Source organism: Dermacentor albipictus, chromosome 9 (genome assembly GCF_038994185.2).
Source record: "Dermacentor albipictus isolate Rhodes 1998 colony chromosome 9, USDA_Dalb.pri_finalv2, whole genome shotgun sequence".
NCBI lineage: Eukaryota > Metazoa > Arthropoda > Arachnida > Ixodida > Ixodidae > Dermacentor > Dermacentor albipictus.
The window spans coordinates 53,836,048-53,859,970 of NC_091829.1; the positions used below are offsets into that span (position 1 = coordinate 53,836,048).

A 23,923-nucleotide genomic window follows, 5' to 3' on the forward strand; every position below is an offset into this window, starting at 1 on the left:
GAAGTTGATCGGCGCAGCCTACTTTCTTGAGGAGCTCCCTGTCACATGGGGTCTGCTGTAATCTGCGCTGTGGGGAGACTAGTTGCGCCTCTTTCAATTCCTCGAAAATGTTGTGTAGTCCTAATAAGGCTAGGTGCTTTTCGGTTGAGGTGTTGTGGGGAAGGTGGAATGCGGTTTTGTAGGCTTTGCGTAGAATCGCGTCCACCTGTTCTACCTCACTCTTGATAGGATTGTAGTATGGGAGGCTGTATGCCACTGGGCTGACCACCAGGCTTCTGACCAGCTTGAGTGTGTCCTCCTCTCGCATGCCGTGGCGTCTTTGTGAGATGCGCGTGATCATGAGGGCCACTTGTAGGGAGGATGCCTCGAGTAGGGCGAGGGTGTGGGTGCAGCGTTGGTTTAACTGTATCCACATCCCCAGGATTCTGATGAGCGTCTTTTCCGGTATCGGCTTCCCCTCGAGGTAGACGTTGAGCTTCAATTGACTCGTCGCTGGTGGGGACAGTGCGGGTTTGCTTTCCTCTTCAAACTCTCAGGAGCTCGGACATCTCAGAGGAGCAGGCTAGCCCTCTTGCTCTGACGTAGTCCTCAACGCTAGGTTGCGCCTCTTTCAATTCCTCGAAGGTGTTGTGAAGTACTAAGGCTAGGAGTTTTTCGGTTGAGGTGTTGCAGGGAAAGTGGAATGCGGTTTTGTAGGCTTTTTTTCTTTTTAGATTTTTTTCGGAGGGAGGGGGGGGCAACTCAAGGTAACTTTTCTATGCAAATGAGGGGGGGGGGGTGTCACCTTTAGTTGTATAAATGGGAATAATGCCCACCGTTCACCATAAAGACGCCTAAACCCGCCAAGAGAAATTAAATGATGTGTACCTCACAGGTACGCCTATGAGATACACCTCTCCTTTACTTGACAAACAACCATATCAAATGGACTCACGCAGGAAAGAAGCGCACGAAGAAAACTGCCAAGAACAAGTGATCAAGCGAAAGTGTAAAATAAAGATTTCTAGTGAAGTTTTTGGATTAGCCCTGATATAATTGTAGACAAATATATATATGCGGAACGATCTCAGTTCGTTTGGATCCCCTCGTTTACTGCTCTACCAGCTGCCAAAACTGACTCGTATTGTTATTTGAGAAGTTGCGTAACGATGCGTGACCAGCAGTCCCGTACAACCACGTAGAGCACAGGACGCTGCGGTCCTAGACGTACTGCGCCCACCGCGGAAGGTAATAAGAAGGCCCACGCAAGCACAGCAGAGAAGTGGCTACGCCAGGGGGCTCGACTGATAACTGTAGAAAGCTCATTCAAAACAAACGGAATCATTCTCAACTTCCGGCGGCGTTATCACTGCTTCATTTTCAAATAAAGATATGTTGATTCATAACTGTTTCCTCAAACGCTTAAATTTGGTAATTTTCACTTTTCCTTCCTGTTTGGCTGTTGCCTCGGCTCTCTCCCTTAGTAGATCGCCTAATTTGTCAACTCCTTGCTATTCTTGTTTCCAGTAGCCAATTTAGCACGAAAAGTGTTGTACAATTAGGAAAAAAGCAAACAAGGTAACGGGTGATGTTCATCTTCTTTATGATTTTAACGCCTAATGCAGGGTTTGATGATGGACGCTCTTTCGCGTGATTTTATTGTCCACCTTATCTAACCCATATCGCGGGTGTACGGCTCCGGGGATCCACCAGCGCCGGGGCGAAATGTCACTCGAGAAAATAATGAAGCAAAAAGAAAAGTTAAGCACAACTGGCGTTTTCTCCGGCCGCCGGAAGACCAGCTCACTACGAACTGAATCCCTTTCCTGGTCCCTGGATCAATCTAAACACAGATGGTTGAACTGACAACGCGACAGTTATACGCGTGACCGTTGCAACAGATGGTGACAACTGAACGCATCTCGAGTTATTCGCGCGGGCACCGAATCAATGAGAAAACTGGCCTCTACACCAAAGGAGATGCCGATAACTACCGCCATCCAAAAGGAGATAAAAGGCAGCAAAATGTGAACCACCGAATACCACCAGTCTCAATATTGATTTGGCGGCAATTTAGAAATGTGTGTGAAGTGTGGTGGCGTGGGATGGGGGGGGGCGAACCCCATTCCCCTCTCCCCCCCCCCCCCGCGTCTGGGTACGTGCCTGATTCTCAGCATAATCTCCGGGATAATATGGCACCCGCGGTTGCCCGCGTCTTGATGAAAAATCTCGCAGGCAGCGTGCTGGAACGTGCGTCATAGCAACAACTACCAGGGGTATGTGTCGCCTGCGTAGGTGCTACTTAAAGGCTGCTAACGAGAAAATTATGCAAAATACCAGCCCTGCGGCATTGCCAAGATTGCTTCAGTGGTATACGTTATACTCATGTAACACAAATTGAGCCAAATCTAAACATCGTTGTAGGCGACCTTTAAGTTGGCAGCCCTTTTTTACCACTGAGGCATCATGCAAGGTCTAGCAAGGACAAAATCTTTATACATTGTTTTTTTTTTTCAGGCCCACTGTTACGGGGACCGTAAGCAATCTCAAGTACGTTGGTGATTGCAACCATACGAAAAACGTGGACTATTCCAAGTGCAATGATTTTTTCTTCTGGTTCATATATCGGAGCATATTGACTCCTTTTAGCCTGCCACTCAATCTTACTGTTCTATATAAGGGTAAAAAATACGAAACATTACCATTTAACCTGAGCAACGCAACATACGTCATGTGGAATCCTGAAAATTTGATGCTGCCGCCTGATTATGGGCACAATTATTCCGAGAAGGTATGTATGCCGAGAGATCATACAAAGCATGTGAGACATTACTGTATGTATATATATATATATATATATATATATATATATATTCGGATATTATAGATGGTTCTATCCATCGTCTGTTGTCATCGAACGTTGCATAATCTGACTGCATGCGCGACGCGAATTATGCAGTACTTTTTGGAAAGCACGCGGGAACCATTTTATACATGACACAAACTTCCATGAGTCATGTATAAAAGCCGACGTGCTCGAACCACTGGTCAGTTTTCGACGATGCCGGACCGCGCTCACCGCTATCGTTGTGCGTTGAGTGTCGCTTGCTTTCTAATACATGTAAGCGTTGTAAGCAAAAAGCGGATCTATTCCATATTATGTGGCCGTGCCCAGCCGAAAATCACACGAGTCACGAAATAATACTGAGCAGTGGGAGGCCATGTTGCTCAGCTCCGACCCTGACCTGCAGGCCAAGGTCATCGAGAGAGCTGAAGAAGCCGCCCGGGCCCAGGGGCTCGTGGCTGCCTAACAACAAGGTCTTCCGTCAATACCTTGTTTTCACATAAAGTCTTTACTCACTCTCACTCACTGCGGGCACAGGCTCACCTAATATAGAGTCGGTCCGTGATTTACAGTTTTCGCTACTTTGTTCTTCAGCGTCACCACAACATGGCTCTGCGTGTGTAGGGTATTTCAACCAACCATACAAATATGCCGATCCACTCTAAGTACGGGGCAGAAACCTGGAGGCTTACGAAAAGGGTTCTACTTAAATCGAGGACGACGCAACGAGCTATGGAAAGAAGAATGATAGGTGTAACGTTAAGGGATAAGAAAAGGGCAGATTGGGTGAGGGAACAAACGCGAGTTAATGATATCTTAGTTGAAATCAAGAAAAAGAAATGGGCATGGGCAGGACACGTAATGAGGAGGGAAGATAACCGATGGTCATTAAGAGTTACGGAATGGATTCCAAGGAAAGGGAAGCGTAGCAGAGGGTGGCAGAAAGTTAGGTGGGCGGATGAGATTAAGAAGTTTGCAGGGACAACATGGCCACAATTAGTACATGACCGGGGTAGTTGGAGAAGTATGGGAGAGGCCTTTGCCCTGCAGTGGGCGTAACCAGGATGATGATGATGATAACGATGATGATGACGACGACGACGACGACTCTAAGACAACGCGACCAAATGCATGTTGCTCACTTTCGTATGTGGTGTGTCACGCTATTTTGTTTTGTATTTTGCTTAATTAGATTATTAGTCAAGGTTAATTAAGTTCTGAAGCAACGAAGTTAGGCAAAAAATTCTAATTAGAAAGTTGTAGAGCGCTTTTCAAAACGTCCGATTACACAGTTTCTAAATTTTTATCTACTAAACATTAGTGTTTTTCAGCTTACTGTGGATGCCCGCGAAAGGCAACGAAAGCTAGAGCACTACTGCCTCCTTAGGGCCCTTGAAACACAAGGGCCTGGAGGCATGTGACTGGAGGCAGTCAGCATCTTGGTGCATCTAGCCAGACTTCTACAGGACGTCAGAGGTGTACTCCTGTAAACGTAAAGCCCAGCAACCAAGCCTTCCTGTAGGATCATTCAGTAACGAGAGCCAGTAAAGGGCGTCGTGGTCCGTGGCGACAGAAAACGTGAGGACATATAAGTAAGGGTGGAATTTTGCCACAATCCAGACTAAAGCGAGGCATTCGAGCTCAGTTATCGAAAAATTTCGCTCCGACGACGAGAGAAGGCGGCTGGCGTAAACAATGACATGTTCCTGGTGGTTCTGGCGTTGGGCGAGGATTTCACCTACGCTAGCATCGGTGCGAACTTCTGTAGGGGAAAAAGGGGCAAAATGGGCAAAAATGAGCGGCGATGTAAGTAAACTGATCAGGCTTGTGAATGCGGTAGGTTGCTCATGACCCGAGAAAAACAGACGTCTTTCTTGAGTAGGTCAGTAAGCGGCCCGGTAACCAAACCCACTTGTTTCTGCAGCGTTGTCCTGGACAGGCTTTGTGCTTCTTGTGGCCGCAAGATACTTGCCAGCAACTCTCGCTAGTAAGATTGTGATCGCCAACGAATATAAGAATATGGCAATGGCATTTTCTTTCCCTATTTAACACTTCTGCGGTCAACATTTACCCAAGTACCCAAGCCCAAGCTTTTTTTTCTTTTTGCATTGTGCGTTCGGGCTTCATTCCGCAAGTGGAGCGAATTATGTGTTTGTGTCACGGCACATCGAAGGACGACACACCATCGCCGCTCGCCCTGCACACCCGATCGCGACGTGGCACGCTAGTGAATCTCGAAAAAAAGGCGTGCAAACAACAAAGGAACCTAATGACACAACGGCATCTGTTCCATTTGTCTTTATGAGACAAGAATAATGCGCTTTACAAATGAGCAAAAGGCAAATGTGGTGCTTGACTTGAGAGCCCTGGGCGGTAATAGGAGAAATGCCTGAAAGTTATACCAGTCTTGACACTGTGGGAAGAGACCAACTGCATCCACTATAATGTAGACTTACCAAATGCTAAGGCAGACGAGAACGTTCAAGAAGACAAGCCACAGGACTAGGCCTTCGACCTTGAATATGCGGAGACAGATATCCTGTCTGCGGACCCTCACGCCAGCGTTCAACTTCAAGTTCTGACTTACAGGTGACAAATCAACTGTCTGGACGTTCATGAAGAAAGCGAAACCTCATCGGTATCATCTCCAACGTCACCAGAAGTTAAGACTAGAAGGATTTTCGAAGCCGACAGGACCTCAGCAACTGGATTCGCTCAAGTGTGACGATGAGCCAGGCTTCCTCAGCAACGTCCTGTTGACGGACGAAGCAAATTTCTCCAGAATTGAACAGGTCAATCCACATAACGTCCATTATTGGAGCGAGAAGAACCCGCACTGGTTGACTCAATTCCCCGACCAGCACCAGTGGTCATTTAACGTCTAGTGCGGAATTTTCGATGGCAGTATTCGGTTCCAGCATAGAGAAAGGAATCCCTTTCTCTATGGTTCCAGCATGACGGTGCCCCACCCCCCAGAAGCAGTCAAGCTCGAGGCTGGCTTGACATGGCCTTACAAAGGCACGACCTTCATCGTTCCATATCCATGGCAATCTTCCATCGTAATTATATTGTAATGATCATCACGTCATTAAATCGTGATTATCTTGCCGTTATCGTACCATCGTGATCATTGTGTTGTCATCCAACAGTCGATTTCATCAAGCTGTCGTTTTATCATCGCCATATCACTTCAGTAAGATCTTCCCATTGTCGTCAAATCACCTGTGTGAGTTCATGGTTGCCATTTCTTCTTCGTCATTCTATCGTAATCACAGTGCGGTCATTAATCGTAATCATGACGCCACTGCCATGTCATCGGCGTCAATACGCTGTCGTAAAAGTGTCTATTGTGCATCCGTTGTCATACATCGTCGCCATGCCGTCGGGGTCGTGCCATCATCCCCAGTCCAGCTTCGTCACCCGGTAGCCGTCAAACCGCCTCGTCACGCCACCGACGTCATACACTCGCCATTATGCAATTGCCCTCGTGATATTAATAGTGGAACACGCACACGCTCACTTGATCACAAAGGCAGACAACGCAATGCCTAAACGCCCGCGCGCATGCATCATGAATGGGCATGTAAAGGTGTCTGAGCACCGCCTTTCTTATATGTGAATGTGTATTGTCAGTGTATTGTCAGTGTATTGTCAGATTTTCACTCTTGATTGATGTCAGTGAAAATCCCACGTTTTTCGTTACGTACTGCTGCGTTTGCAAACGCAGATGTACTGAGCACCTTGTAAGGACGTTCTTTCAAGGCAGCACCTCGTATGGACGTGCTTGCAAGGCCGTTTATAACTTCAAGATAAGTCTTCCTAGGGAGAGTCAAGACTAAGTAATTTAAAAATTAAATTATTTCCAGTGAGCAAGAAAAACATTTGTTTTCTATCGGCTTTAAGCTCACTTGTTATCCCGTTTGACTATCTTCTGGTGTATTTTAATATATTTCTGTCATTTGTGCGCATATTCTTATTCTTTGCAGAAATGTGACTTCAGCGTTCAGGTTCACCTAAGCGGCAAGTTCGCTTACCAAGTCCGCGGCGAAACAAAGGGAGACAAGCCGAATAAGGGCGCTGAGGGCATTGGACGGGTCGGAATGATTAGTAGAGACTTGGTGGTAGTCGATGACCTAAATGCATACTACAACGCGGGAGGAGTATTTCAGCACACAGTTATATGTTCGTAAAAAGGACGAACAACCGAGAAAAGAAGGCGCGACAGACACGAGCAAATAATAATGTAAAAATTTACATTAATAATAAAGAAATTTTCAGCAATCACTTCGGAACCAAAAATAGGAAATGGCAGTAATCATTCAATTTGTCTAGTTTGTTGTGTCCGTTGCTTTCAGTACTGCTACTATGGCACTGTTGTAATCAATGCGCGCTATCCTCTGCGGCATCTCCAGAATGCGGCCGCTGAAAGTGCCTTGCAGCTGCTTTGCTCTACTGGAGCGGCTTATGGCAGCCATTTACATGTTGTAAAGACGTTACTTAATTAATGCCTGTGAGGCTCACGCAGGAAAAGCCCACACACCAGCTTCGTCTATCTTTATCTCAGGTTTGTACCTGAAGTCTTTATCTGAAGGCTCATTTGATCTAGTGACTGCAGACAGAACATGCAATCCGGCATTCGCCTTATGGATGACATTTCTGAATGTTTATCAACAGAATGTTGAACTTGCTTCCGCTTTTGTGCAACCCTCTCTATATGTGGTCATCATTCCTCATCACACCTTTATGACCACGTTCCTCCGCCTCCCCCTGTGAGGAGTAGCAGGCTGGAGCGGGCTAGCTCAGGCCGACCTATCTGCCGTCTTTCAAATAAACTCTCTCTCTGTCTCTACGCGTGCCCTGGAATTCAGACACTCTCACATACCGAGAGAGAAATGCATTCATTAACATTATATATATATATATATATATATATATATATATATATATATATATATATATATATATATAGACTGTAAAGACTGTAAACTAAGACAGACGTTAAATAACACGAAGTAGTCTGTAAAACGGCCTGGTCAATGTGACGCTCGCGAAGCTTTGCAAAAATATACACGCCCTTTCATTTCGAGCGGCTCCTCTGCAAAGGCACCTCGCCGACTCTGGAAAGCTGAAGATCGATCAACTACTCCTTGCAACCGCAACTTCATTCTCTGAAGTAATACTTAATACACCGCGAGATGCGCCGCGTCGGCCAGATGGCTTGCCAGCAAGATGCGGAAGCACGGGAGGATCAAGGTAATGAGAGGAGACCGGCTTACGGTACATTGGTTTTGGTTTCGGAACGAAAGCGAACACACCTTGCTTTTATTCGTCGGCACGTAATCTGTTTTCATAATACGTCGCCGGCCAACTTACACCAAAACGTTGGTTGTCAAGCACGATATACTTAGAGCATCTTAGAACACATTTTAACAGGTCAGCTTTAATGCGAGTGACCGAAGAAATCGTTGACTTCGTCTATATCGCAATAGTTGGCTGTCTCGAATACGCACATTTCGCTCATATCCCAGGTTGATCGTGGATGTCGAGTTCGTTCACCGACGTGCGCTCACCAGAAACAAAATGTTCTAAACATGCAGACTGGGAAACCGAGGGCGTGAAGTGCGGTGTGTTTATGCTATCAATGCGAAACAGACGCTTGTCTGCAACAGCAGCGGCGAAGAAGAACAGTGTGAATTCACAGAGTCCCTGTGGCTGAAGTTGCACATCACATTCCGAAAGTCGTTTTTGAGGCCAAATACAGCGCAGTGGTAGCCCATTGCCTTTGAGCCGTATGACAGCCCAGCAATTACACGGGAAAAGCGTTAGAATCGCAGACATTTCCGTTCACACAGCTGCCATTCCATCAGGCCCTTTTTAGAACATGCGTCTATAATTTGACCCCCCCCCCCCCCATCACTATAATATCACGAATCTACGCGAACACGTCAACCTGGGGACCTGGAACCTGGGGCCAGTCAAGCTGCTTCTCCGCAGCTTTTTTCCCCTTGTTTTTCCGCCACAACCATGTACCTCCTTGCTTGTGGAAACAAATAAATAAATAAAAAATGAAGCTGCAGCGCTCATCTTATATATATCTTCATACACTCGCTATCAAAGTGTGCCTTCCTTAAAAAAAAATCACTCACTCTCCCTTCTCTTGACATGCGCAGTAAATTAACACGGTTGTCGTTCTTCTATATGCTTTACCTTAGCAACTTTGCATGGTAACGACAAAACCTCATAATTTATTATTCCATGTCGGGATTCACCGGAAGGAGACAACAACGCAGTCGTGACAGGCGGCCAGAACGGCCGCACGTGGCCGGATGATGGCTGGCAGGCGGTGCTGTCCCGGCGACAGATAAAAGAACAGACGCCGTAGGAGAAGGAGAAAGAAAAAACGGCCGAACACGACACCACTACAAGTACGTCCAGTGGTTAAACGCCGCAGAAGAGCCAGATGAAGAGTGGACATCATCCGATAGGACGATGATCGCTCTCGCCCCTACCGAAAGACGATATCGAAGTTGTGATGAGGCCGTTCAAAGACCTAGCTGTGAAAGACTTAATCGGACCGGAACTGTCTATGGCCGCGATTGATGTCTTCCAACTGTAGTTTAACGGACCTTTTTCTTTCGTTTTTTTTTTCTACTATCTTGATTTCAACGCCACGCGAGCACGGGGCCGAATAAGTGAGCTTCGAAGATCACCCACCTTGCCATTCGGGGCCGTCCACATCCACAATTAATGTGTATGTGGCGGACCCAGAGGACTCCATCCGAGGTAGTATGCGAGGGACCTCGCCTAAAACAATGCCGGTGGAACTTGTGGCCAACCACAGGGGTGCGTACCCAGGGGGCGGGGATCGAGCGGGCGACAACGCTTGGCTTGTCCAAAACGACCTTTGTCACTTTCACGGGCGGTGTTCTGCCCAGGTGCGCTTGATTCAATGGGGGCGGAATCCCTGTGCTACCTCTACAAACCAACGAGCCAAGTGTGCAAGGTTTGCCACCATACAGGGCATCACACGGACGCCTGCCGAGCACCGAGCGTTACAGCGTGTGCCACACGTATGGAGCGCGAGACCCAACCCTAGGACATAAATGTGCCCCCAAGCGTGTGGCGTGTGGTCGTATCCACACCGGGGAAAGGCAGCGTAAAGAATCGACTGAAATCCGGTTCCCCCCAAGAAAACAAAGACCTAGCAGGGAGGCACCACCGAAGAAACAACATCGGCCGCCGCACTTGTTAAGCTCCGAAAGGGAGTCGCCGGTGGAGCCGCGCTCAAGATCGAGGTCCCGATCGCGAGCAGCGTCAAGGGAGAGGACTCCGTCCATAACCAGAGTGACCAAACAGCAGAAGCAGGGTTCTGAACAACAGCAGACCCCTAGGGAGAAGAGGACAGCCGCCCGTCCGGCTACCAGTCAGGTGAGCTGAACTTGGCGTTATCGCGTCCCCTGCTCTGGTTACAGCTAATGTAGAACAAAAATGTAGGACCAACAACAAAGATGTTCATGAACACAGGCAATTTGCCAATGAAAATAGGGAACTTGCCAAGGAATAAGTGCAACAACGAAGTCATGACCCTAAAAGCGAGACTTAACGCCCTAGAGACGTCCAAAAGTGGTGTTGAGCCTAACGCCAGGCCAGTGCCAACTCCCTCCTCAGCAGAGGCGGATGAATACAAGCCGGCATGACGCAGGACACTATGCACCAACTTCAACAACAATTTCTGCTCCAGTAGCAGCAGCTGTAGAGGCAAAAGCAACAGTGGTCTCCGAGCTTCAGCAACAAAGACAGTATGTGGACGAGATGCTTGCGAAAATGAGGAAGGCGACTCATGAGTGTAATAACAACGCTTCCACGGGTGCTTCGCGACCAGTCGCCTATCGTCGTCTCGCGGACGAAGCCGACGCAACGGACAATGAGAGTGGCCGAAATGGCGTTAACTAAATTAACACCAACCTGCGAACAACTAGAAATCTGGCAGTGGAACTGCTGCACGTTTCACTCGCGAGCCGCATAGCTCCAGAATTATATTTATTCGGCACTGATTCAACCTCATGTAATATGCATGCAGGAAGTCGGGAAGCGACCTGTTAAACTGCTACAATATTTAACCATTTCCAATTCAACCTATCTTCGCATTTAAACGCTAATAGCCAAGTCTATCACTGCAACCGATAGTTACCACAACCAATTAGAGACAAATCCCCATATCATTAGCATCCACCCCCCAAAAAAGGCGGAATGTGCGTGCTCACATCTTCTTAATATACTATATCACACCTAAAATACTGTCATCTTCTCTGGGGCAACACTACAGGATCACACATGACTAAGTTTTCTCTACTACAGAAAAAAGTTGTGCATGCGATCAGCAACTCAGCCTATGACGAGCACACTGAACCCCTTTATAAGAAACTTCAAGTTTGTCCTGTAAACTTACTATTCAATGAATTACTCTTGCAACTGTACCTTACAGGAAAAAAGCGAGGAAGTCACTTTACTGAACACCTATCCAACTTATTCAAAAGCATAAAAAAATACAATACTCGTCATAATGCGACCTGGTACGTACCCCAGGCACGCACCAATTATGGAAAACAACTACTTTCTTACTCATTACCCTCCTTGTTAAATTCACTTGGTTTGTTTATTACTCACTTCGTTCCTTATGTTTCTGCAACAATGATGAATGTGAATTGTATTACATTGTTTTGATCACCATTCTTCACTACGAATATTTAGATTCCTCTCTTGTCATAGTTGAAATGCTACCTAACAATATTCGATTGGAGTTTAGAATTTTTTTTTTCTGTGCAACAATCATGGTTGCCCTTGTATTACACTGCTTGAATAACACTCTTTCTTTCATTGCGTACATTTAGATTCTTCTTTTGCTTTTGTATAATGCTACCTAACAATGTCCGATTGCTGTTGCTAATCCTTGTTTTCCTTTATTTCGTTCACAAATTTTGAAAGGGGCGCAAACCCTTGTCAAGCCAAATTGATTTTGTCGTTTTGTCTGTGCCTCCTGCATCATGTATAGAGGTGAAATAAATTTGATTTGATTTAAACATAAAAAAAATAAACGAGACGATTTCACCGAGCTTTTCTCGGAGGCAAAATTGTCAGTGGGCGTCAAATATCAACTTGTGGCAGCGGGTGATTTCAGTGCTCCCGACACTTCTTGGGGATACGTCAGAGACTCCTGCAAGGGGGCTTTACTGCAACGCATGAGAGAGGCGAGTCTACAAACGGCACCCACAAGGTTAAGAAACAGCGTTCAGCAGGGATACATTCACAGACCTAACTTTGACTTGTAACATTAAGAACGTGACGTGAACGAACCTATATGAAATTTAGGAAGCGACCGCTTCATCATAAGCACGTCAGTCACTTCGCCGAACCTGCGCACTGAAATATATTCATACACACATTTCTGAAATATATTCATACACGCTTTTATTATTTACTACACGCACATGACGCCCTATTTTACAGCGAAGCTGTATACCTCTACTGTCCGAGGAAATTTTCGTGTCGTAAGCAAAAGAATTGGCAGTGGCTTAGCTCGGCTATACCAGGATATACGTAGCGAAAGCAAAGGCATGGTTAGCCTTGGTTAATCTTTATTGCAAGTCCAGGTTAGTCTGGTCGTCTAGCTATGTTGCGGCGTTTAGCCAGTCGTTCGGCGCACTGTTCGTCTGTTTCCTGGGCGATTCGTTTCCTCTTCATCTCGTTCGGATGTCGATTCCAGGCCTCCTCCTGCTTATCAGAATTGCCGCCGTCCATACTGCCGCCTCAACTGTGGTCCCGGCGCAAGCGAGCTCTCTTTTCAATGCTCCGACATGTTACCAGGCATACGACACAGCTGGTGAAGCGAGCGGAGGCGAATGCAACGACGAGGAACGTGATGTGACGTCATACCAAACGGGGACGGCGGAAAGGCGCGGCGCTGCGCAGCGGCGGAACACCTGTGGCTCGGTGCTACTAGTGGCGCATGCGCAGTAGTGACTAGGGCGCGCGCGCGAGAGAGAGAGAAATGTCCGCGGCGAGGCGCGCGTTGTGACGTCATGTGCCTCCTCGCAGCATCGCCACGGCGAAATCGCAAGTTCGCGGCCAGTAAAGCTTACGCTTTAAACTCCCCATACGTGGGCCGATGCCGGGCCCACCCTCGGCGGAAGGTGAAGAAAGCGTTAAAGGGACACTAAGGTGAAAAATTATTTCCTCTGCATCAGTAAATTACTGTTCTACAACACCGAAAACACCACTCTTACAACGATAAGACGTCTGGTAAGCCAGAAAAAGCGCAAAAACGAAATACGGGTAGCGACGCTTACTTGAGTTCCCGCACCTGGGGGCTGTGGCGTCTAGGATTTTGATGGCATCTTCTAGGGCCTACTAATTATATACAGCGGTAAAGATCGACTACATTGTGTTCTCAAGGAACCAAATATTAAACATGGCAAGTTTCGGGAACCTTTATTCAACCAACGCGGCCCAAATGCGAAAACATACTTTGGAATCCCTGACGTTACGCTGACGTACCGGCGCTAGGGTTTCGGCGCGAAATTCAAATGCTGATACCTGGAACTTCATTTTCTCATCTAATAATCAAACTATATTTTTAAATGATTGCGTGCAGGGTTCTCAAACAATGCTTCATTAGTCTAAACTGATTTATTGTTTCGCTTTAGTGTCCCTTTAAGCACTCCCCGTACGTGGGCCGATCCCGAAGCTAGCGCAATGCCGGGCCGGCCCGCGGTGGAGGTGAAGCCGACGTTAAGAACTCCTCATACGTGGCCCGATCCCGAAGGTAGTGCAGTAGCGGCTGACCCACGGCGGAGGTGAAGCAGGCGTTAAGGACTCCTCATACGTGGCTAGATCCCGAAAATAGTGCAGTACCGGCCGACCCGCGGCGGAGGTGAAGCAGGCGTTAAGCACTCCTCATACGTGGCCCGATCCCGAAAATAGTGCAATGCCGGGCCGAACTCGATGAAGGTGAAGCAGGCGTTAAGCACTCCCCGTACGTGGGCCGATCCCGAAGATTGCGCAATGCAGGGCCGACCCGTGGTGAAGGTGAAGCAGGCGTTAAGCACTCCCCGTATGTACGTGGGCCGATCCGGAGGATGCCGGGCCGACCCTCGGCGGAGGTGCAGTTCGTCATTAAAGGCCGATCCGCACGACGGACCAAATTGCTCTTTTGGACCGCAGTCCGCGCATCAAGTGATAGGACGTCACCAGTTCGTGCGGACCGCCGTTGGCCCGCGCAAGACCGCGGCCCTCGCCGTCCAGCAAATCGCCGAGGCCTTTCCCGCTTCAGTTTTGGCGGCGGACTGCATGCAAACCGCAGCGATTTTGGCGTAGCCAACGAATGTTGTCCGGCAACAGATTGTCTTCAGCCAAATCCAATCTAGTTTTCTGTTCAGTAAAAGCCAGTCGTTTCATGTCCCCCGTTCCGCCTACGCGTGCGTGCAGTAGATATATTTTTTAAACACCATGTCCTCTTGGAGTGACGAGGAGGTTTTTTATTTTGTATCCCTCATTGAGCAGTTCCCGACTTTGTGGGACTTGAGCCGGAATGATTACAATGTTAACGCGAAAAAGCGTTAGTGTACCTGGTTCGTCTGCTATGGCGCTCCGCCGTGTGGATGTGCTCTGCGCCGGACCGGACCGCGGCGGGCCGTGACGTACGTCGCATCACGTGACCGACCGGCCCGCAGACTTGGCCCGTCGTGTGGATCGGCCTTAAGGGGCCTACATACACAGCTTCGCTGGTCATCCTCCTTCACAGAGTCGAAGGGCACAGAGTTTTTTTTACCAAACACAGATTTTTTACCGAGCCATTTTAACGCGACAGCGCTAAGGGCCCCCTGTCACAGAAAATTCGGCGTCCAGCGGCGGACGTCGCTTCAGCGATAAAGATTTCGAACCAAATTTCGAACCACGCAAACCCAACCACTCTTCTACCACCAAAGTTGCTGATACCTTGTCTTTCATTTTTTACAAAGTTATTCCTTGGAATTTTGAGAACGGCAGCCCACAAGCAAATGTAATGGGAAAAAACACAGACAGCGCATATCTTACACGTTAGCACTACTCAGACTGAAATATTAAAGGTGCGAAACAACAGGAGATCGACCCACGCAAGAAGCCGCTTTTCAACCAGAAAGCTTGCCTTTGTGCATAGCGTTCGCCGCCAGCGTTTCCGGGTGAACGTTACGGTTACATAAGCTGCAGTTGCCGGGAAGCATGAAAAGCAGTCAGAGGTATTTGAATGCTATCGTGCTCCACTCTTGAATGCGAAGCGTAAGCGCCCTCCCCATTTTTGTCACAGCTACCTAAGAATCACCACCAATGTGTTAATTATGCCTCATTACATGTATTCCTCTGTCAAAGCACCCTGCTGCGCTGGCTTGGCCACTAAAATGTTGTACTGATAAGCGCGAAGTCGCGGGCATCAGCTGCGATCGCAACTGCGCGTGACGCTGCATCCAAAGAGATTTTCTTGACACCGCGTCGGCAAATGACAAAGATGATGATGATGAAAAACTTTATCCGTTTTTAAAGGGAAGGGGCCAATGGAATAGAGGGTGGAGGGAACTACTTGAAGTAGGCCTCCTTTATCCTCTCAGCCAACTCCAGGATGGCCTCCTGAAGAACGGGCCTGGAGCTGCGCAAGGCAGCCTCCCACTGCTCCTCACTAGATATTAATTGCTTGTAGTTCCTTTGGGGAAAAAAATCATGCATAACCTACAAAGTCACCTATTTTTCCCATGGTAGAGAGAGTTAATAACTAGCATGCACCAAATGGTGATCCAGTTGGATGTGTCCACCGTTAGTAAATGTTCCACAGTAGAGTTATTCTTGTCTCGCTGTTCATAATGTTTCATGCTCAATTCATTGTACAATAAATGCATTTTTGCGCACTAGTATTTTTCATAGCATTTATTTTGCTTCTCAAGATCCAGCTGCCTAAAGCGAATCCCTCAAGCATAATTTTGTGGAGTAGAACAAGACGATAAGAGCTGATGCAAGTCCCTCTTAAATATGTTTATTTACAAGTTTCTTTTCAACAAAACAAAAGGTCAGACCCCTTTTGAGGCAGGAAGGCGACACTACAGCGATGCTAAGATGTCATCTTTGCCAAGTTGCTGAATCCAACCCCTACACATGTGAGCTGGACTTTGGGTGCCCCCTCGCCTGGGCAATCACCCTCCACCTTGAATGTTACGCCAAGGAAATCCCGAAGATGGCGTAGCATTTGTATCCTGCAAAAGCAATGCCTAAAGTCATTCTTCAAGCAAAGGCACTCAGAAGCTGCAAAATGGCAGGGATATATACCTAAGCTTAAACAGAAGCCACCCTGTGCTCGCCTTATGTCAATCCAAAAAACAAAGTCTGAAATATTTCAAAGAAGGAACGTCCCTCTTTGGCGTGCACCCAGATAACGATTACATGACAGCATCATTTGATGGCTGAAAAAGACTATGAACGGATCACTGTCTCACCAGCCAGTTACCACAACAACTGGGCACACCATTTTATGCTGCCTGTTGATCCTCTTCTCTCCACAGCATGCTTTGTCTCCGCAATTCTCATCGCACTACATGCCTCATTGTTCGCTCATGCGAACACCAACAGGGAGTCAGTTTCTCATAAAGAAAATCTCAATTGCATCCTGTGCCACTGTTCCCACTTCAGCGAACGATGGCAGACTCTTCGGTGTGCCTTCAGCAGACTAAACAATCGTCCTTTTACCAAAGTTAAGGTTTTTCAGAGCATGGCCTCATTGCTCATAAGTCTAGAAAGCTGTGCAAGCTCTTTACAGTACACGGAGGTCAGACTTGAGTGCCTAGCTGAAGATACACCGCACATTGTCAAGTTCAAGTGATTGGTACGAGCTCCTCTCATTTCTCTTTCACTTGCTCGTCCTCATTCTCATATGTAGTGTGGCAAACAGGACAGCCTAGTTACTTTCCCTGCTTTTTCTTCCATCTCTCGCTGTCTCTGTTTTTGCAGTTTCTGTCTAGAATTAAAATTATGGACAGAAAAGAATTTTTGCCTTGAAGAAAGAAAATGCCTTGAACAAGGCAGGATGACAACAAATTTTGCAAATCACAAATGGTACTTGAAATATGTCCCCACTTCTACAGTAGGTTTCCAGCTTCTTGGTATACAAGTAAAAAAAAATGTAATGGAAACAAACACACAAATAAGGACAGCTCCAGAGCTAGGGACAATGGCCAGGAAGTGCACAAGGCAAACATAAAATTCTTTCCTTCGAAGCTATAAAAATGCCCACTGAGAGCGTTTTTCTACTGTACAAGGGATGTACATCAAGCTTTCCTTTCAGCTTTCTTATTGGTGGTACACCCTGCAGCCCTATGACCCCCTTGATCTATCGTAGCACAGGGCCCCCACAGCCTTCATTGAGCACACATTCGTCCCAGACAGAGGATGCCACACAAACTGTGCTCAATGCACTTTTACAATTCGACACAGGGCAGTCAGTGTCCTGTGTACAATTCATGTTTTTTTCTTATCTAGAAATCTCAATTTATTTTCAAGTGAATTTTTGTCACAATAATACCCTAGTGATGATAATCCTTGTTACACTTACGTGTAAGGTGTCAGCGGTCCGACAATGCACTTGGAGACATCAGGAGGGCCAAGACACATGCACAGGGCTGCCAGACCTTGGTTAGACGAGTCAACACAACCACCCTGTAATGTCAAAAGAAAGGGAAATAGCATGTTTACTTGGGCTAGTTGGCACATCTTGTTAAACAACAGCTTTAAACACTGCGACACAGGGCAGATCACTGCCTTGTGGTTCTTTTGCTGTGTCCTGTGTTGTGCCATTTAACGCTGTTGTTTAATAATGCTTACTATTTGAAATTTAGATAACCAGTTGAAGGATTTTAGCATGAATAAATTAATATTTCTCATTAACACAGCACTGTGTTTTTACTGTGGTGCTTGTGGAATGTACTGCAATGGACAGTGACCATGACAATAGACAGTGACAATGGACATGGACAATGAACAGCAATAGCAGTGGGAGACCCACATGCTTTGCCTGTTTTCATTGACGATGCAATGTTAGTGCTTGCTGTTTGCAGCAATGATGCAATGTGTATGTCACATGCAATGCATTCTTACTTAAAGAAAGTGCTTTGCATAGATAAACATTTGCATTTGGAAGTTGGGTTTATGACGGGTCTTACCACCACACTTGCACGCCTGTTAAACTTAACAGAGTGTGCTGAAACTCTTACCCGGTATATCTCACGGAGCAATGCACGAGCTGCCTGCTCTCCAACATCCTCGGGCACGCTGGGGCTCTCGACGACTCCTGCAGGATTAGACATGGCTTCCGCGCAGAGGAAGGCACCCTGGGTCGTTTCAGCCACCAGGCAGATGCCAAAGCCAGGAGATCTAGTAAGGAGAATTGGTTGCTGTACAGGTGACTCTAATGGTGAAGACACACTGCTTGAAGAACAGTAGGCATGTAATCTACATGAATGTATGCACTGTTCTTTCTTTTAATATTTCTAAAGAATTCAACAGAGATGGCTGAAACTGTTCCTACATTCTATGATAATTTGTTATTTTCTTTAATATTCCAGTATGCCTCCCACTTTGTCCTTGCTGCACTTCACGATTTTATGTAACTAATTATATATAATTACCAAATAGGCACTGGATCTTTGTATCATGCATCCTATTGGAATCTCAGCGCTGACGCCCGTTATTGCAATCGGACCGCTGGCACGAGTTGTTGCATCTGGGTCGCAAGCCCCAAAGGTAGCGTTGGCCTGGCGGCCTGAGGCACAACTGGAAGCATCCGAAGGTCCTGGCAAAGCATGAGTCGACTGCTAACAGAACAACTTGTTTATTCTAGCATTGCAAAAGAGCGGCCGGTCAGGTCGACCGAAGTGGAGAGACGGGAGAGCACGCTTCTCGACGGAAGAATTCGGAGCCTCTGTCCTGGCATCCGGGGGCAGCTGCTTTTATACTCCCGGAGTTGAGGGCAAGAAGGAACGTCACGGGACGAGGTCACGTGACAGCGAGGCACGGACGCACTGAGCGACATGTTGAGACGAGTGTGGTGACGCATCAGCCGGGCCGGCGCCGGTCAGACCTCCTCACTTCACACTTGGGGAGCGCCTCTCCCCGGCTGCTGCGCTTTGACAAGCGTGGGCACACACACACACACACAGACACGTGGCACTGAAACATGCCTGGACGCGCTTGGCGGGGATGCGTTGCGGCAGCTCCAAACGGGCCAAAATGTCCGCCGCTTTGAATTAAGCCCCGGCGTCCGTTGCATCCGCGCCGGCTATACTGCACGTCGTAGGCGAAACGTAACAATCCTCACTCATGCCTACTATATGCCAAGAACACTGGTCCCACTGTCCTTGCCATGTATAACAGGGTGTGTCCGGCAAGTATTTAAAGCTAGCAGGGTTCTTCGATGACAATAAGTTTGGGAGGCCGTGAATTAAGAAAACGCAAGTACAGTGCCTGTACAAATGCTTGCTGTTTACAACACATTCTTACTTGAGCAGTTCAACTACATCCTTGTGATTCTATGGTTAGTAACAATAGCAAATCCTTGCTCACCGATAACCTCAATTATCACAGTACTCTAAACACTACAACAATATCAGAGAGTTCAAGGAAGAGTAGGCATAAGTATTTTATGCACAGTAATTGTGCCTCAGAATACCCACTACGTAGTATTGGCAGAACCCAAACTCAGTTACTGAGGGCCGATGCCATCTGCTAAATCAGGGCCTGCCATTTCTAAAGCCCTCTGGTAAGTACAAAATGGACTGCTTAGCCCCTACCTGGTACCCTGGGCACCGCCTGTGTGGTCAGTGTAAAGGTACACGTCCGGCAGGAAGCCCAGCAGGACTCCCTTGGCTGCAGACACCACACGGTTGGCCACCGTGGGCGACACCCTCACAGTGAAGGCCCACCCGCGCACTCGCTTCACCTTGCCAGAGTTGAGCAGACGCACAGGCCGCAGCGAGCGGCAGATGGGCGCACGAAAGCGCACACGGCCGCCGCCTAGGGGTGCCACTGCGCGACTCATGATGGTAATGTCAAGGCCTTCTGTGAAGATGAAGCGACCGAGCACTGGTAGGCTGGCTTGCTTGATGGCATCAACCTAACAGAGGAAAAAATAAATAAAAAGCAGAGGCAAATGCTGGCAAGAGCAAAATAATTTTTAAAATGCCACAGCATACGATTACATTTACAATTACAGTAAATACCTCGTTTGCAAAAATATGACACTTCTTTTGCAACAGTTTGAGACTACCAGCTTGGAGAGGCATGTTGCATTTTATTGATGCTACAAATATGATGTAACGCTTTTTCACTCTGTATTCTGCAATTTGAAATGTGGCAAGCTTAACCACCACACGATGGAGAATTGCAGTAAAGGCAACCTCTCAATGGCCAAGGTGGAATACGGACCTACCCACCTGCGTGAGATGGAGCATGTATCGGCAAGAGAGCGGCTAAGGCAAAAAAAAAAAAGAAAATTAACATCACCTGGTGGCACTAAGGCCCTATGTGCTATGCACTGTGAGCCTGCATGTTACCTGGTGCATTTGCACACCATCCTATTTTAGCCCCATGCATAGGGCAACAATATGTATCGTAAGTTCGCTGTAGTCGTAACCTTATATTTTTCTTTCTTTTCTGAGTTATTTCCCTCTTGCATTATACATATCTTTGCAATATGGTAAATTGTTCATAACAAAACATAGGAAGCCACCACATCCTGGCATTCCCGCACCTAAAACACCACAACAGTGCCAGTTTTCCCTCTATTTAATTATAAGAAACTATGCTGCTCTGCCAACTTCAGTTATTATGAACAGTCCTTCTGCGGTGGCAATACCGGACAGCCACATATTCTCACCGAAGGGTCAAGCGGGTGATGAGTGACGCCCGTTAGTGTGGCATCCAGCGGCTTCTTGCAAAATGGAGCCAGGCACAACAAGGCCTCCAGGTAGTAGCCCACTGATCGCTCTGTCGAGCAATCATGCTCCACTTTGCCCCCATACAGCAGGCCCGGCCTGTAGCGCACGCACGTTCCTGTAGTTTTCAAAAAGAAAGCACTAACAACAGTCAACCCTTAGACTAAGCAATACTTGTGACAATAGTCTAGAGCATGCATTTAAGCATAACAGAACAAGCAGGTAATGGCCAACTGTGGCGCACTGTACATAGTATGCCCGTGACGTCACATCCGCTGTTGTTAAAGCCCCTCAATTTTCCAAAAGTAGCGCCATTCTTAGATCTTTCCGCCACCCCGCTCACCCAGGCGCTTCCTCCTCCACTCCTCCTATCGCCCCAGCCTCCTCCGCTCCCCCATTGGCCAATCTGTGTCACGTGAAAGCGGGCCCCGCGCTTTTGTATATCTTTTCTTTCCAGCTCGCTGCGACCCCCAATCTTGGGCCTGCGACCCCCATTTTTGGGCCTCCGCGACGAAGTACGGCAGGCGGTTTGAAGGAGCGCGGTAGTTTTATACAATGTGTTAGGGCCGAGTGCTTAATTGCGATGCCGTGCTGCTGCGCCTACGGTTGCCACAACAGACCCAGTGATGGCAAAAAGCTTTTTGTTTTACCATCCGCCGGGCGCAACGCAAAACGAAGAAAAGTGTGGATTCACAAGATCGGGCGGGCTGACTTCGAGCAAGTGGCAAAGAACGCGCGGCTTTGTTAAGTGACACGGCTCCTCCAACCTCTTCTTTTGACGCCCGTGTCAAAACGGGCCCGTGTCCAGTGCATTGGGGGTGCGTTAAAGAACCCCAGCTGCAAAAAAAAATTAATCCAGAGCCCCCATTATGGCGTGCCTTATGAGATCGTGGTGTTGGGATGTAAAACCCAAGAATCAACTTTTCTTCTGTCTTGTGTGCCTTGACAGTTCCAGTTAACGCAACACTGATTCCTTGTGAAAAATTACAACGCAAAAGAATACAGACGCACGTAGTATACAGAGATAAAATTAGCACTTCAACAAAAGTGTTGCTGGTGCCAATGAGGGAGGGGGATAATTATTTTCTGAACCTCTTTCCAGTTGTCCCATCAAGTTCCTTCTTTCTTTTCTATCAAATTCTAACCATTTGCACTGTAATAAATAAATAACGATTTCATATGCTGGTAAGTTGTTAAAATTATCTATACCGCCTATGTGTGAAAACGTTGCTCATGGCCACCACAACCTGTGCATGAGCTACGTACATCTGTAAAAGGCGCGGAACAGAAACGGCCCTGCTGCCAGGCATTGCTGACCGCAGACAGTCGGAATCTCTCACGCGCCGGCCGAACAAAAGCATCCTGCAGGTACGTAAATTAACCTACGAAACCACGTGCACATACTTTCGCGCTGTCAAAACCTGAAACTCTGGTAATTACTCGCGTGTCTGAGCACACCGCGTGCTTGTGTCGTGTTTCAGCAACACGAACTTTCAGCGTGCGCGCGCTTTACGCCTTAAATACGCCTTGAATAATGGTGCTTTTCTCTATTTCTTCCGCAAATCCGACACGACATTCTTAAGGCCAGTTACCGACTGACAAAGCAAGATCTAGATTGAAAAAACTGCTCCGCAGGACTCGAGCGAACTTTTCCGCGGATTTCCTCCCGTAGCGTGTTAGCCGTCGTCTGCTACGGCAGGCCCACTGCCGGCGGCGCCACCGTCGAGGCCGCGCCGAGCGGAGGAGGAGAGAAGTGAATGGCGCTACTTTGGGAGATTGAGGGGCTTTAGCTGTTGTCGTCTGCTTCCGCCATCTTCGGGTACCTTATCAACAGGCGCACGCACCTATAGGTTCCCGAAGATGGCGCTGCCATAAACCGGAAGTAGCGGAGTATCACTGAATGACGTACGTGCATACTATGTATACCATAACTAGACATTGCATCCATGTATTTACAAAAGGACACACGGTATTCCTGCGCAATCACTCATTGTGTAGCTGCCTAAGCAGGAGAAAACGTCTAGCAGAACTAAAAGCCCACCTGTTTCGCTGATCTCAACAGCACTTCCATTTGTGACCTTTTCCAACAGCTTGAGCAAATCTACCTCGAACTCTGCAAGAAAAAAATACCCCACATTTAGCAAACGTCGCTCAGGGAAGTTCGGGATGCAGTTTTGATACGCAAGATACAAACACGAAACTCTGCCAACTCTTTACAAGCGGTATGGGGGAAAAAACGAATGGGCACTTTTTTGAATGCAAGGGCAATACTCAGCGCTCTTTGTAGCAAAGCATGAAATGTGCGACTTCACACATTCATACGATATATAAGCACGCGCACAGTTTGACTTTGTGCAACCGTGCGGTCCGTGCGGCTGCTTTTTGGTTATCTGCACGTTCAACGTCGCCTTATTTGTACACGCTGTAAGTGCACATTATGATGCAGTCAGCTAGGTACACGCCAAATCTACACCACTTATCATTCACAGACCAGCACCGAAATAAACACGAGTTGCACGTATTCGCTGTCAAAACGCCGTTCGCATAGATTCATGACTCGTGCATGCGATCGAAACGTTCCTGTATATTGCGGGTTCCCTACTGTCTGTAGAAACGCGTCGTCCTTCCATGCCGCTAATCTTGGAAGTGTCCAAAGAACCACCAACAGAACGTGCTCGCAGTTCGCGCATGCCACCACTACGTAACCACTATCATGCGTGAACAGACAGGCTTAGGAGTTAAGCTCCTTGTTCTTTCTTTTAAGCTTGTGCTTCTCGCAAGCAACAAGAGGACAGCAGTGGGAAGCAAATACTGGGAAACTTCGCTTCACAGAGGAAAGTTGGCATCTTGACAGCTGCTTCACTGGAGAAGAACACGAAAGAACAGTGTAAAAGGGGATCGTACTTCTTAAACCGGGTTCTTCGTCTCTGTGGCGTATGTTCTTGATTTCGACCGGCTTGCTGCTAAGGGTAGACAGCACAAGGCGTTGACGGAAAAAATTGCAGCCGCTGTAAGTCTGCGAACACGCCGCCGAACGGGGCGCCGCCATCTTTGCTATTTGCTGGTGGCTTGGCACGGCTTGGATGAAAACAGC

At 47.5% G+C, this 23,923-nt stretch overlaps 1 protein-coding gene across 1 annotated transcript; it reads right to left on the bottom strand.

Annotated features, from left to right (window-relative positions):
• Nucleotides 1-15,868: 15,868 nt before the first annotated feature.
• Nucleotides 15,869-23,888, bottom strand: Rtc1 (RNA terminal phosphate cyclase 1). The gene is made up of 7 exons (XM_070525740.1): nucleotides 23,734-23,888; nucleotides 22,871-22,942; nucleotides 20,772-20,947; nucleotides 19,687-20,009; nucleotides 18,112-18,271; nucleotides 17,454-17,557; nucleotides 15,869-16,101 (listed from the first exon to the last, which is right to left on the bottom strand). Exons 1-7 carry the CDS (start codon nucleotides 23,876-23,878, stop codon nucleotides 15,960-15,962), a joined length of 1,122 nt encoding a protein of 373 aa, XP_070381841.1. The 5' UTR covers nucleotides 23,879-23,888; the 3' UTR covers nucleotides 15,869-15,959.
• Between the last annotated feature and the right edge of the window lie 35 nt (nucleotides 23,889-23,923).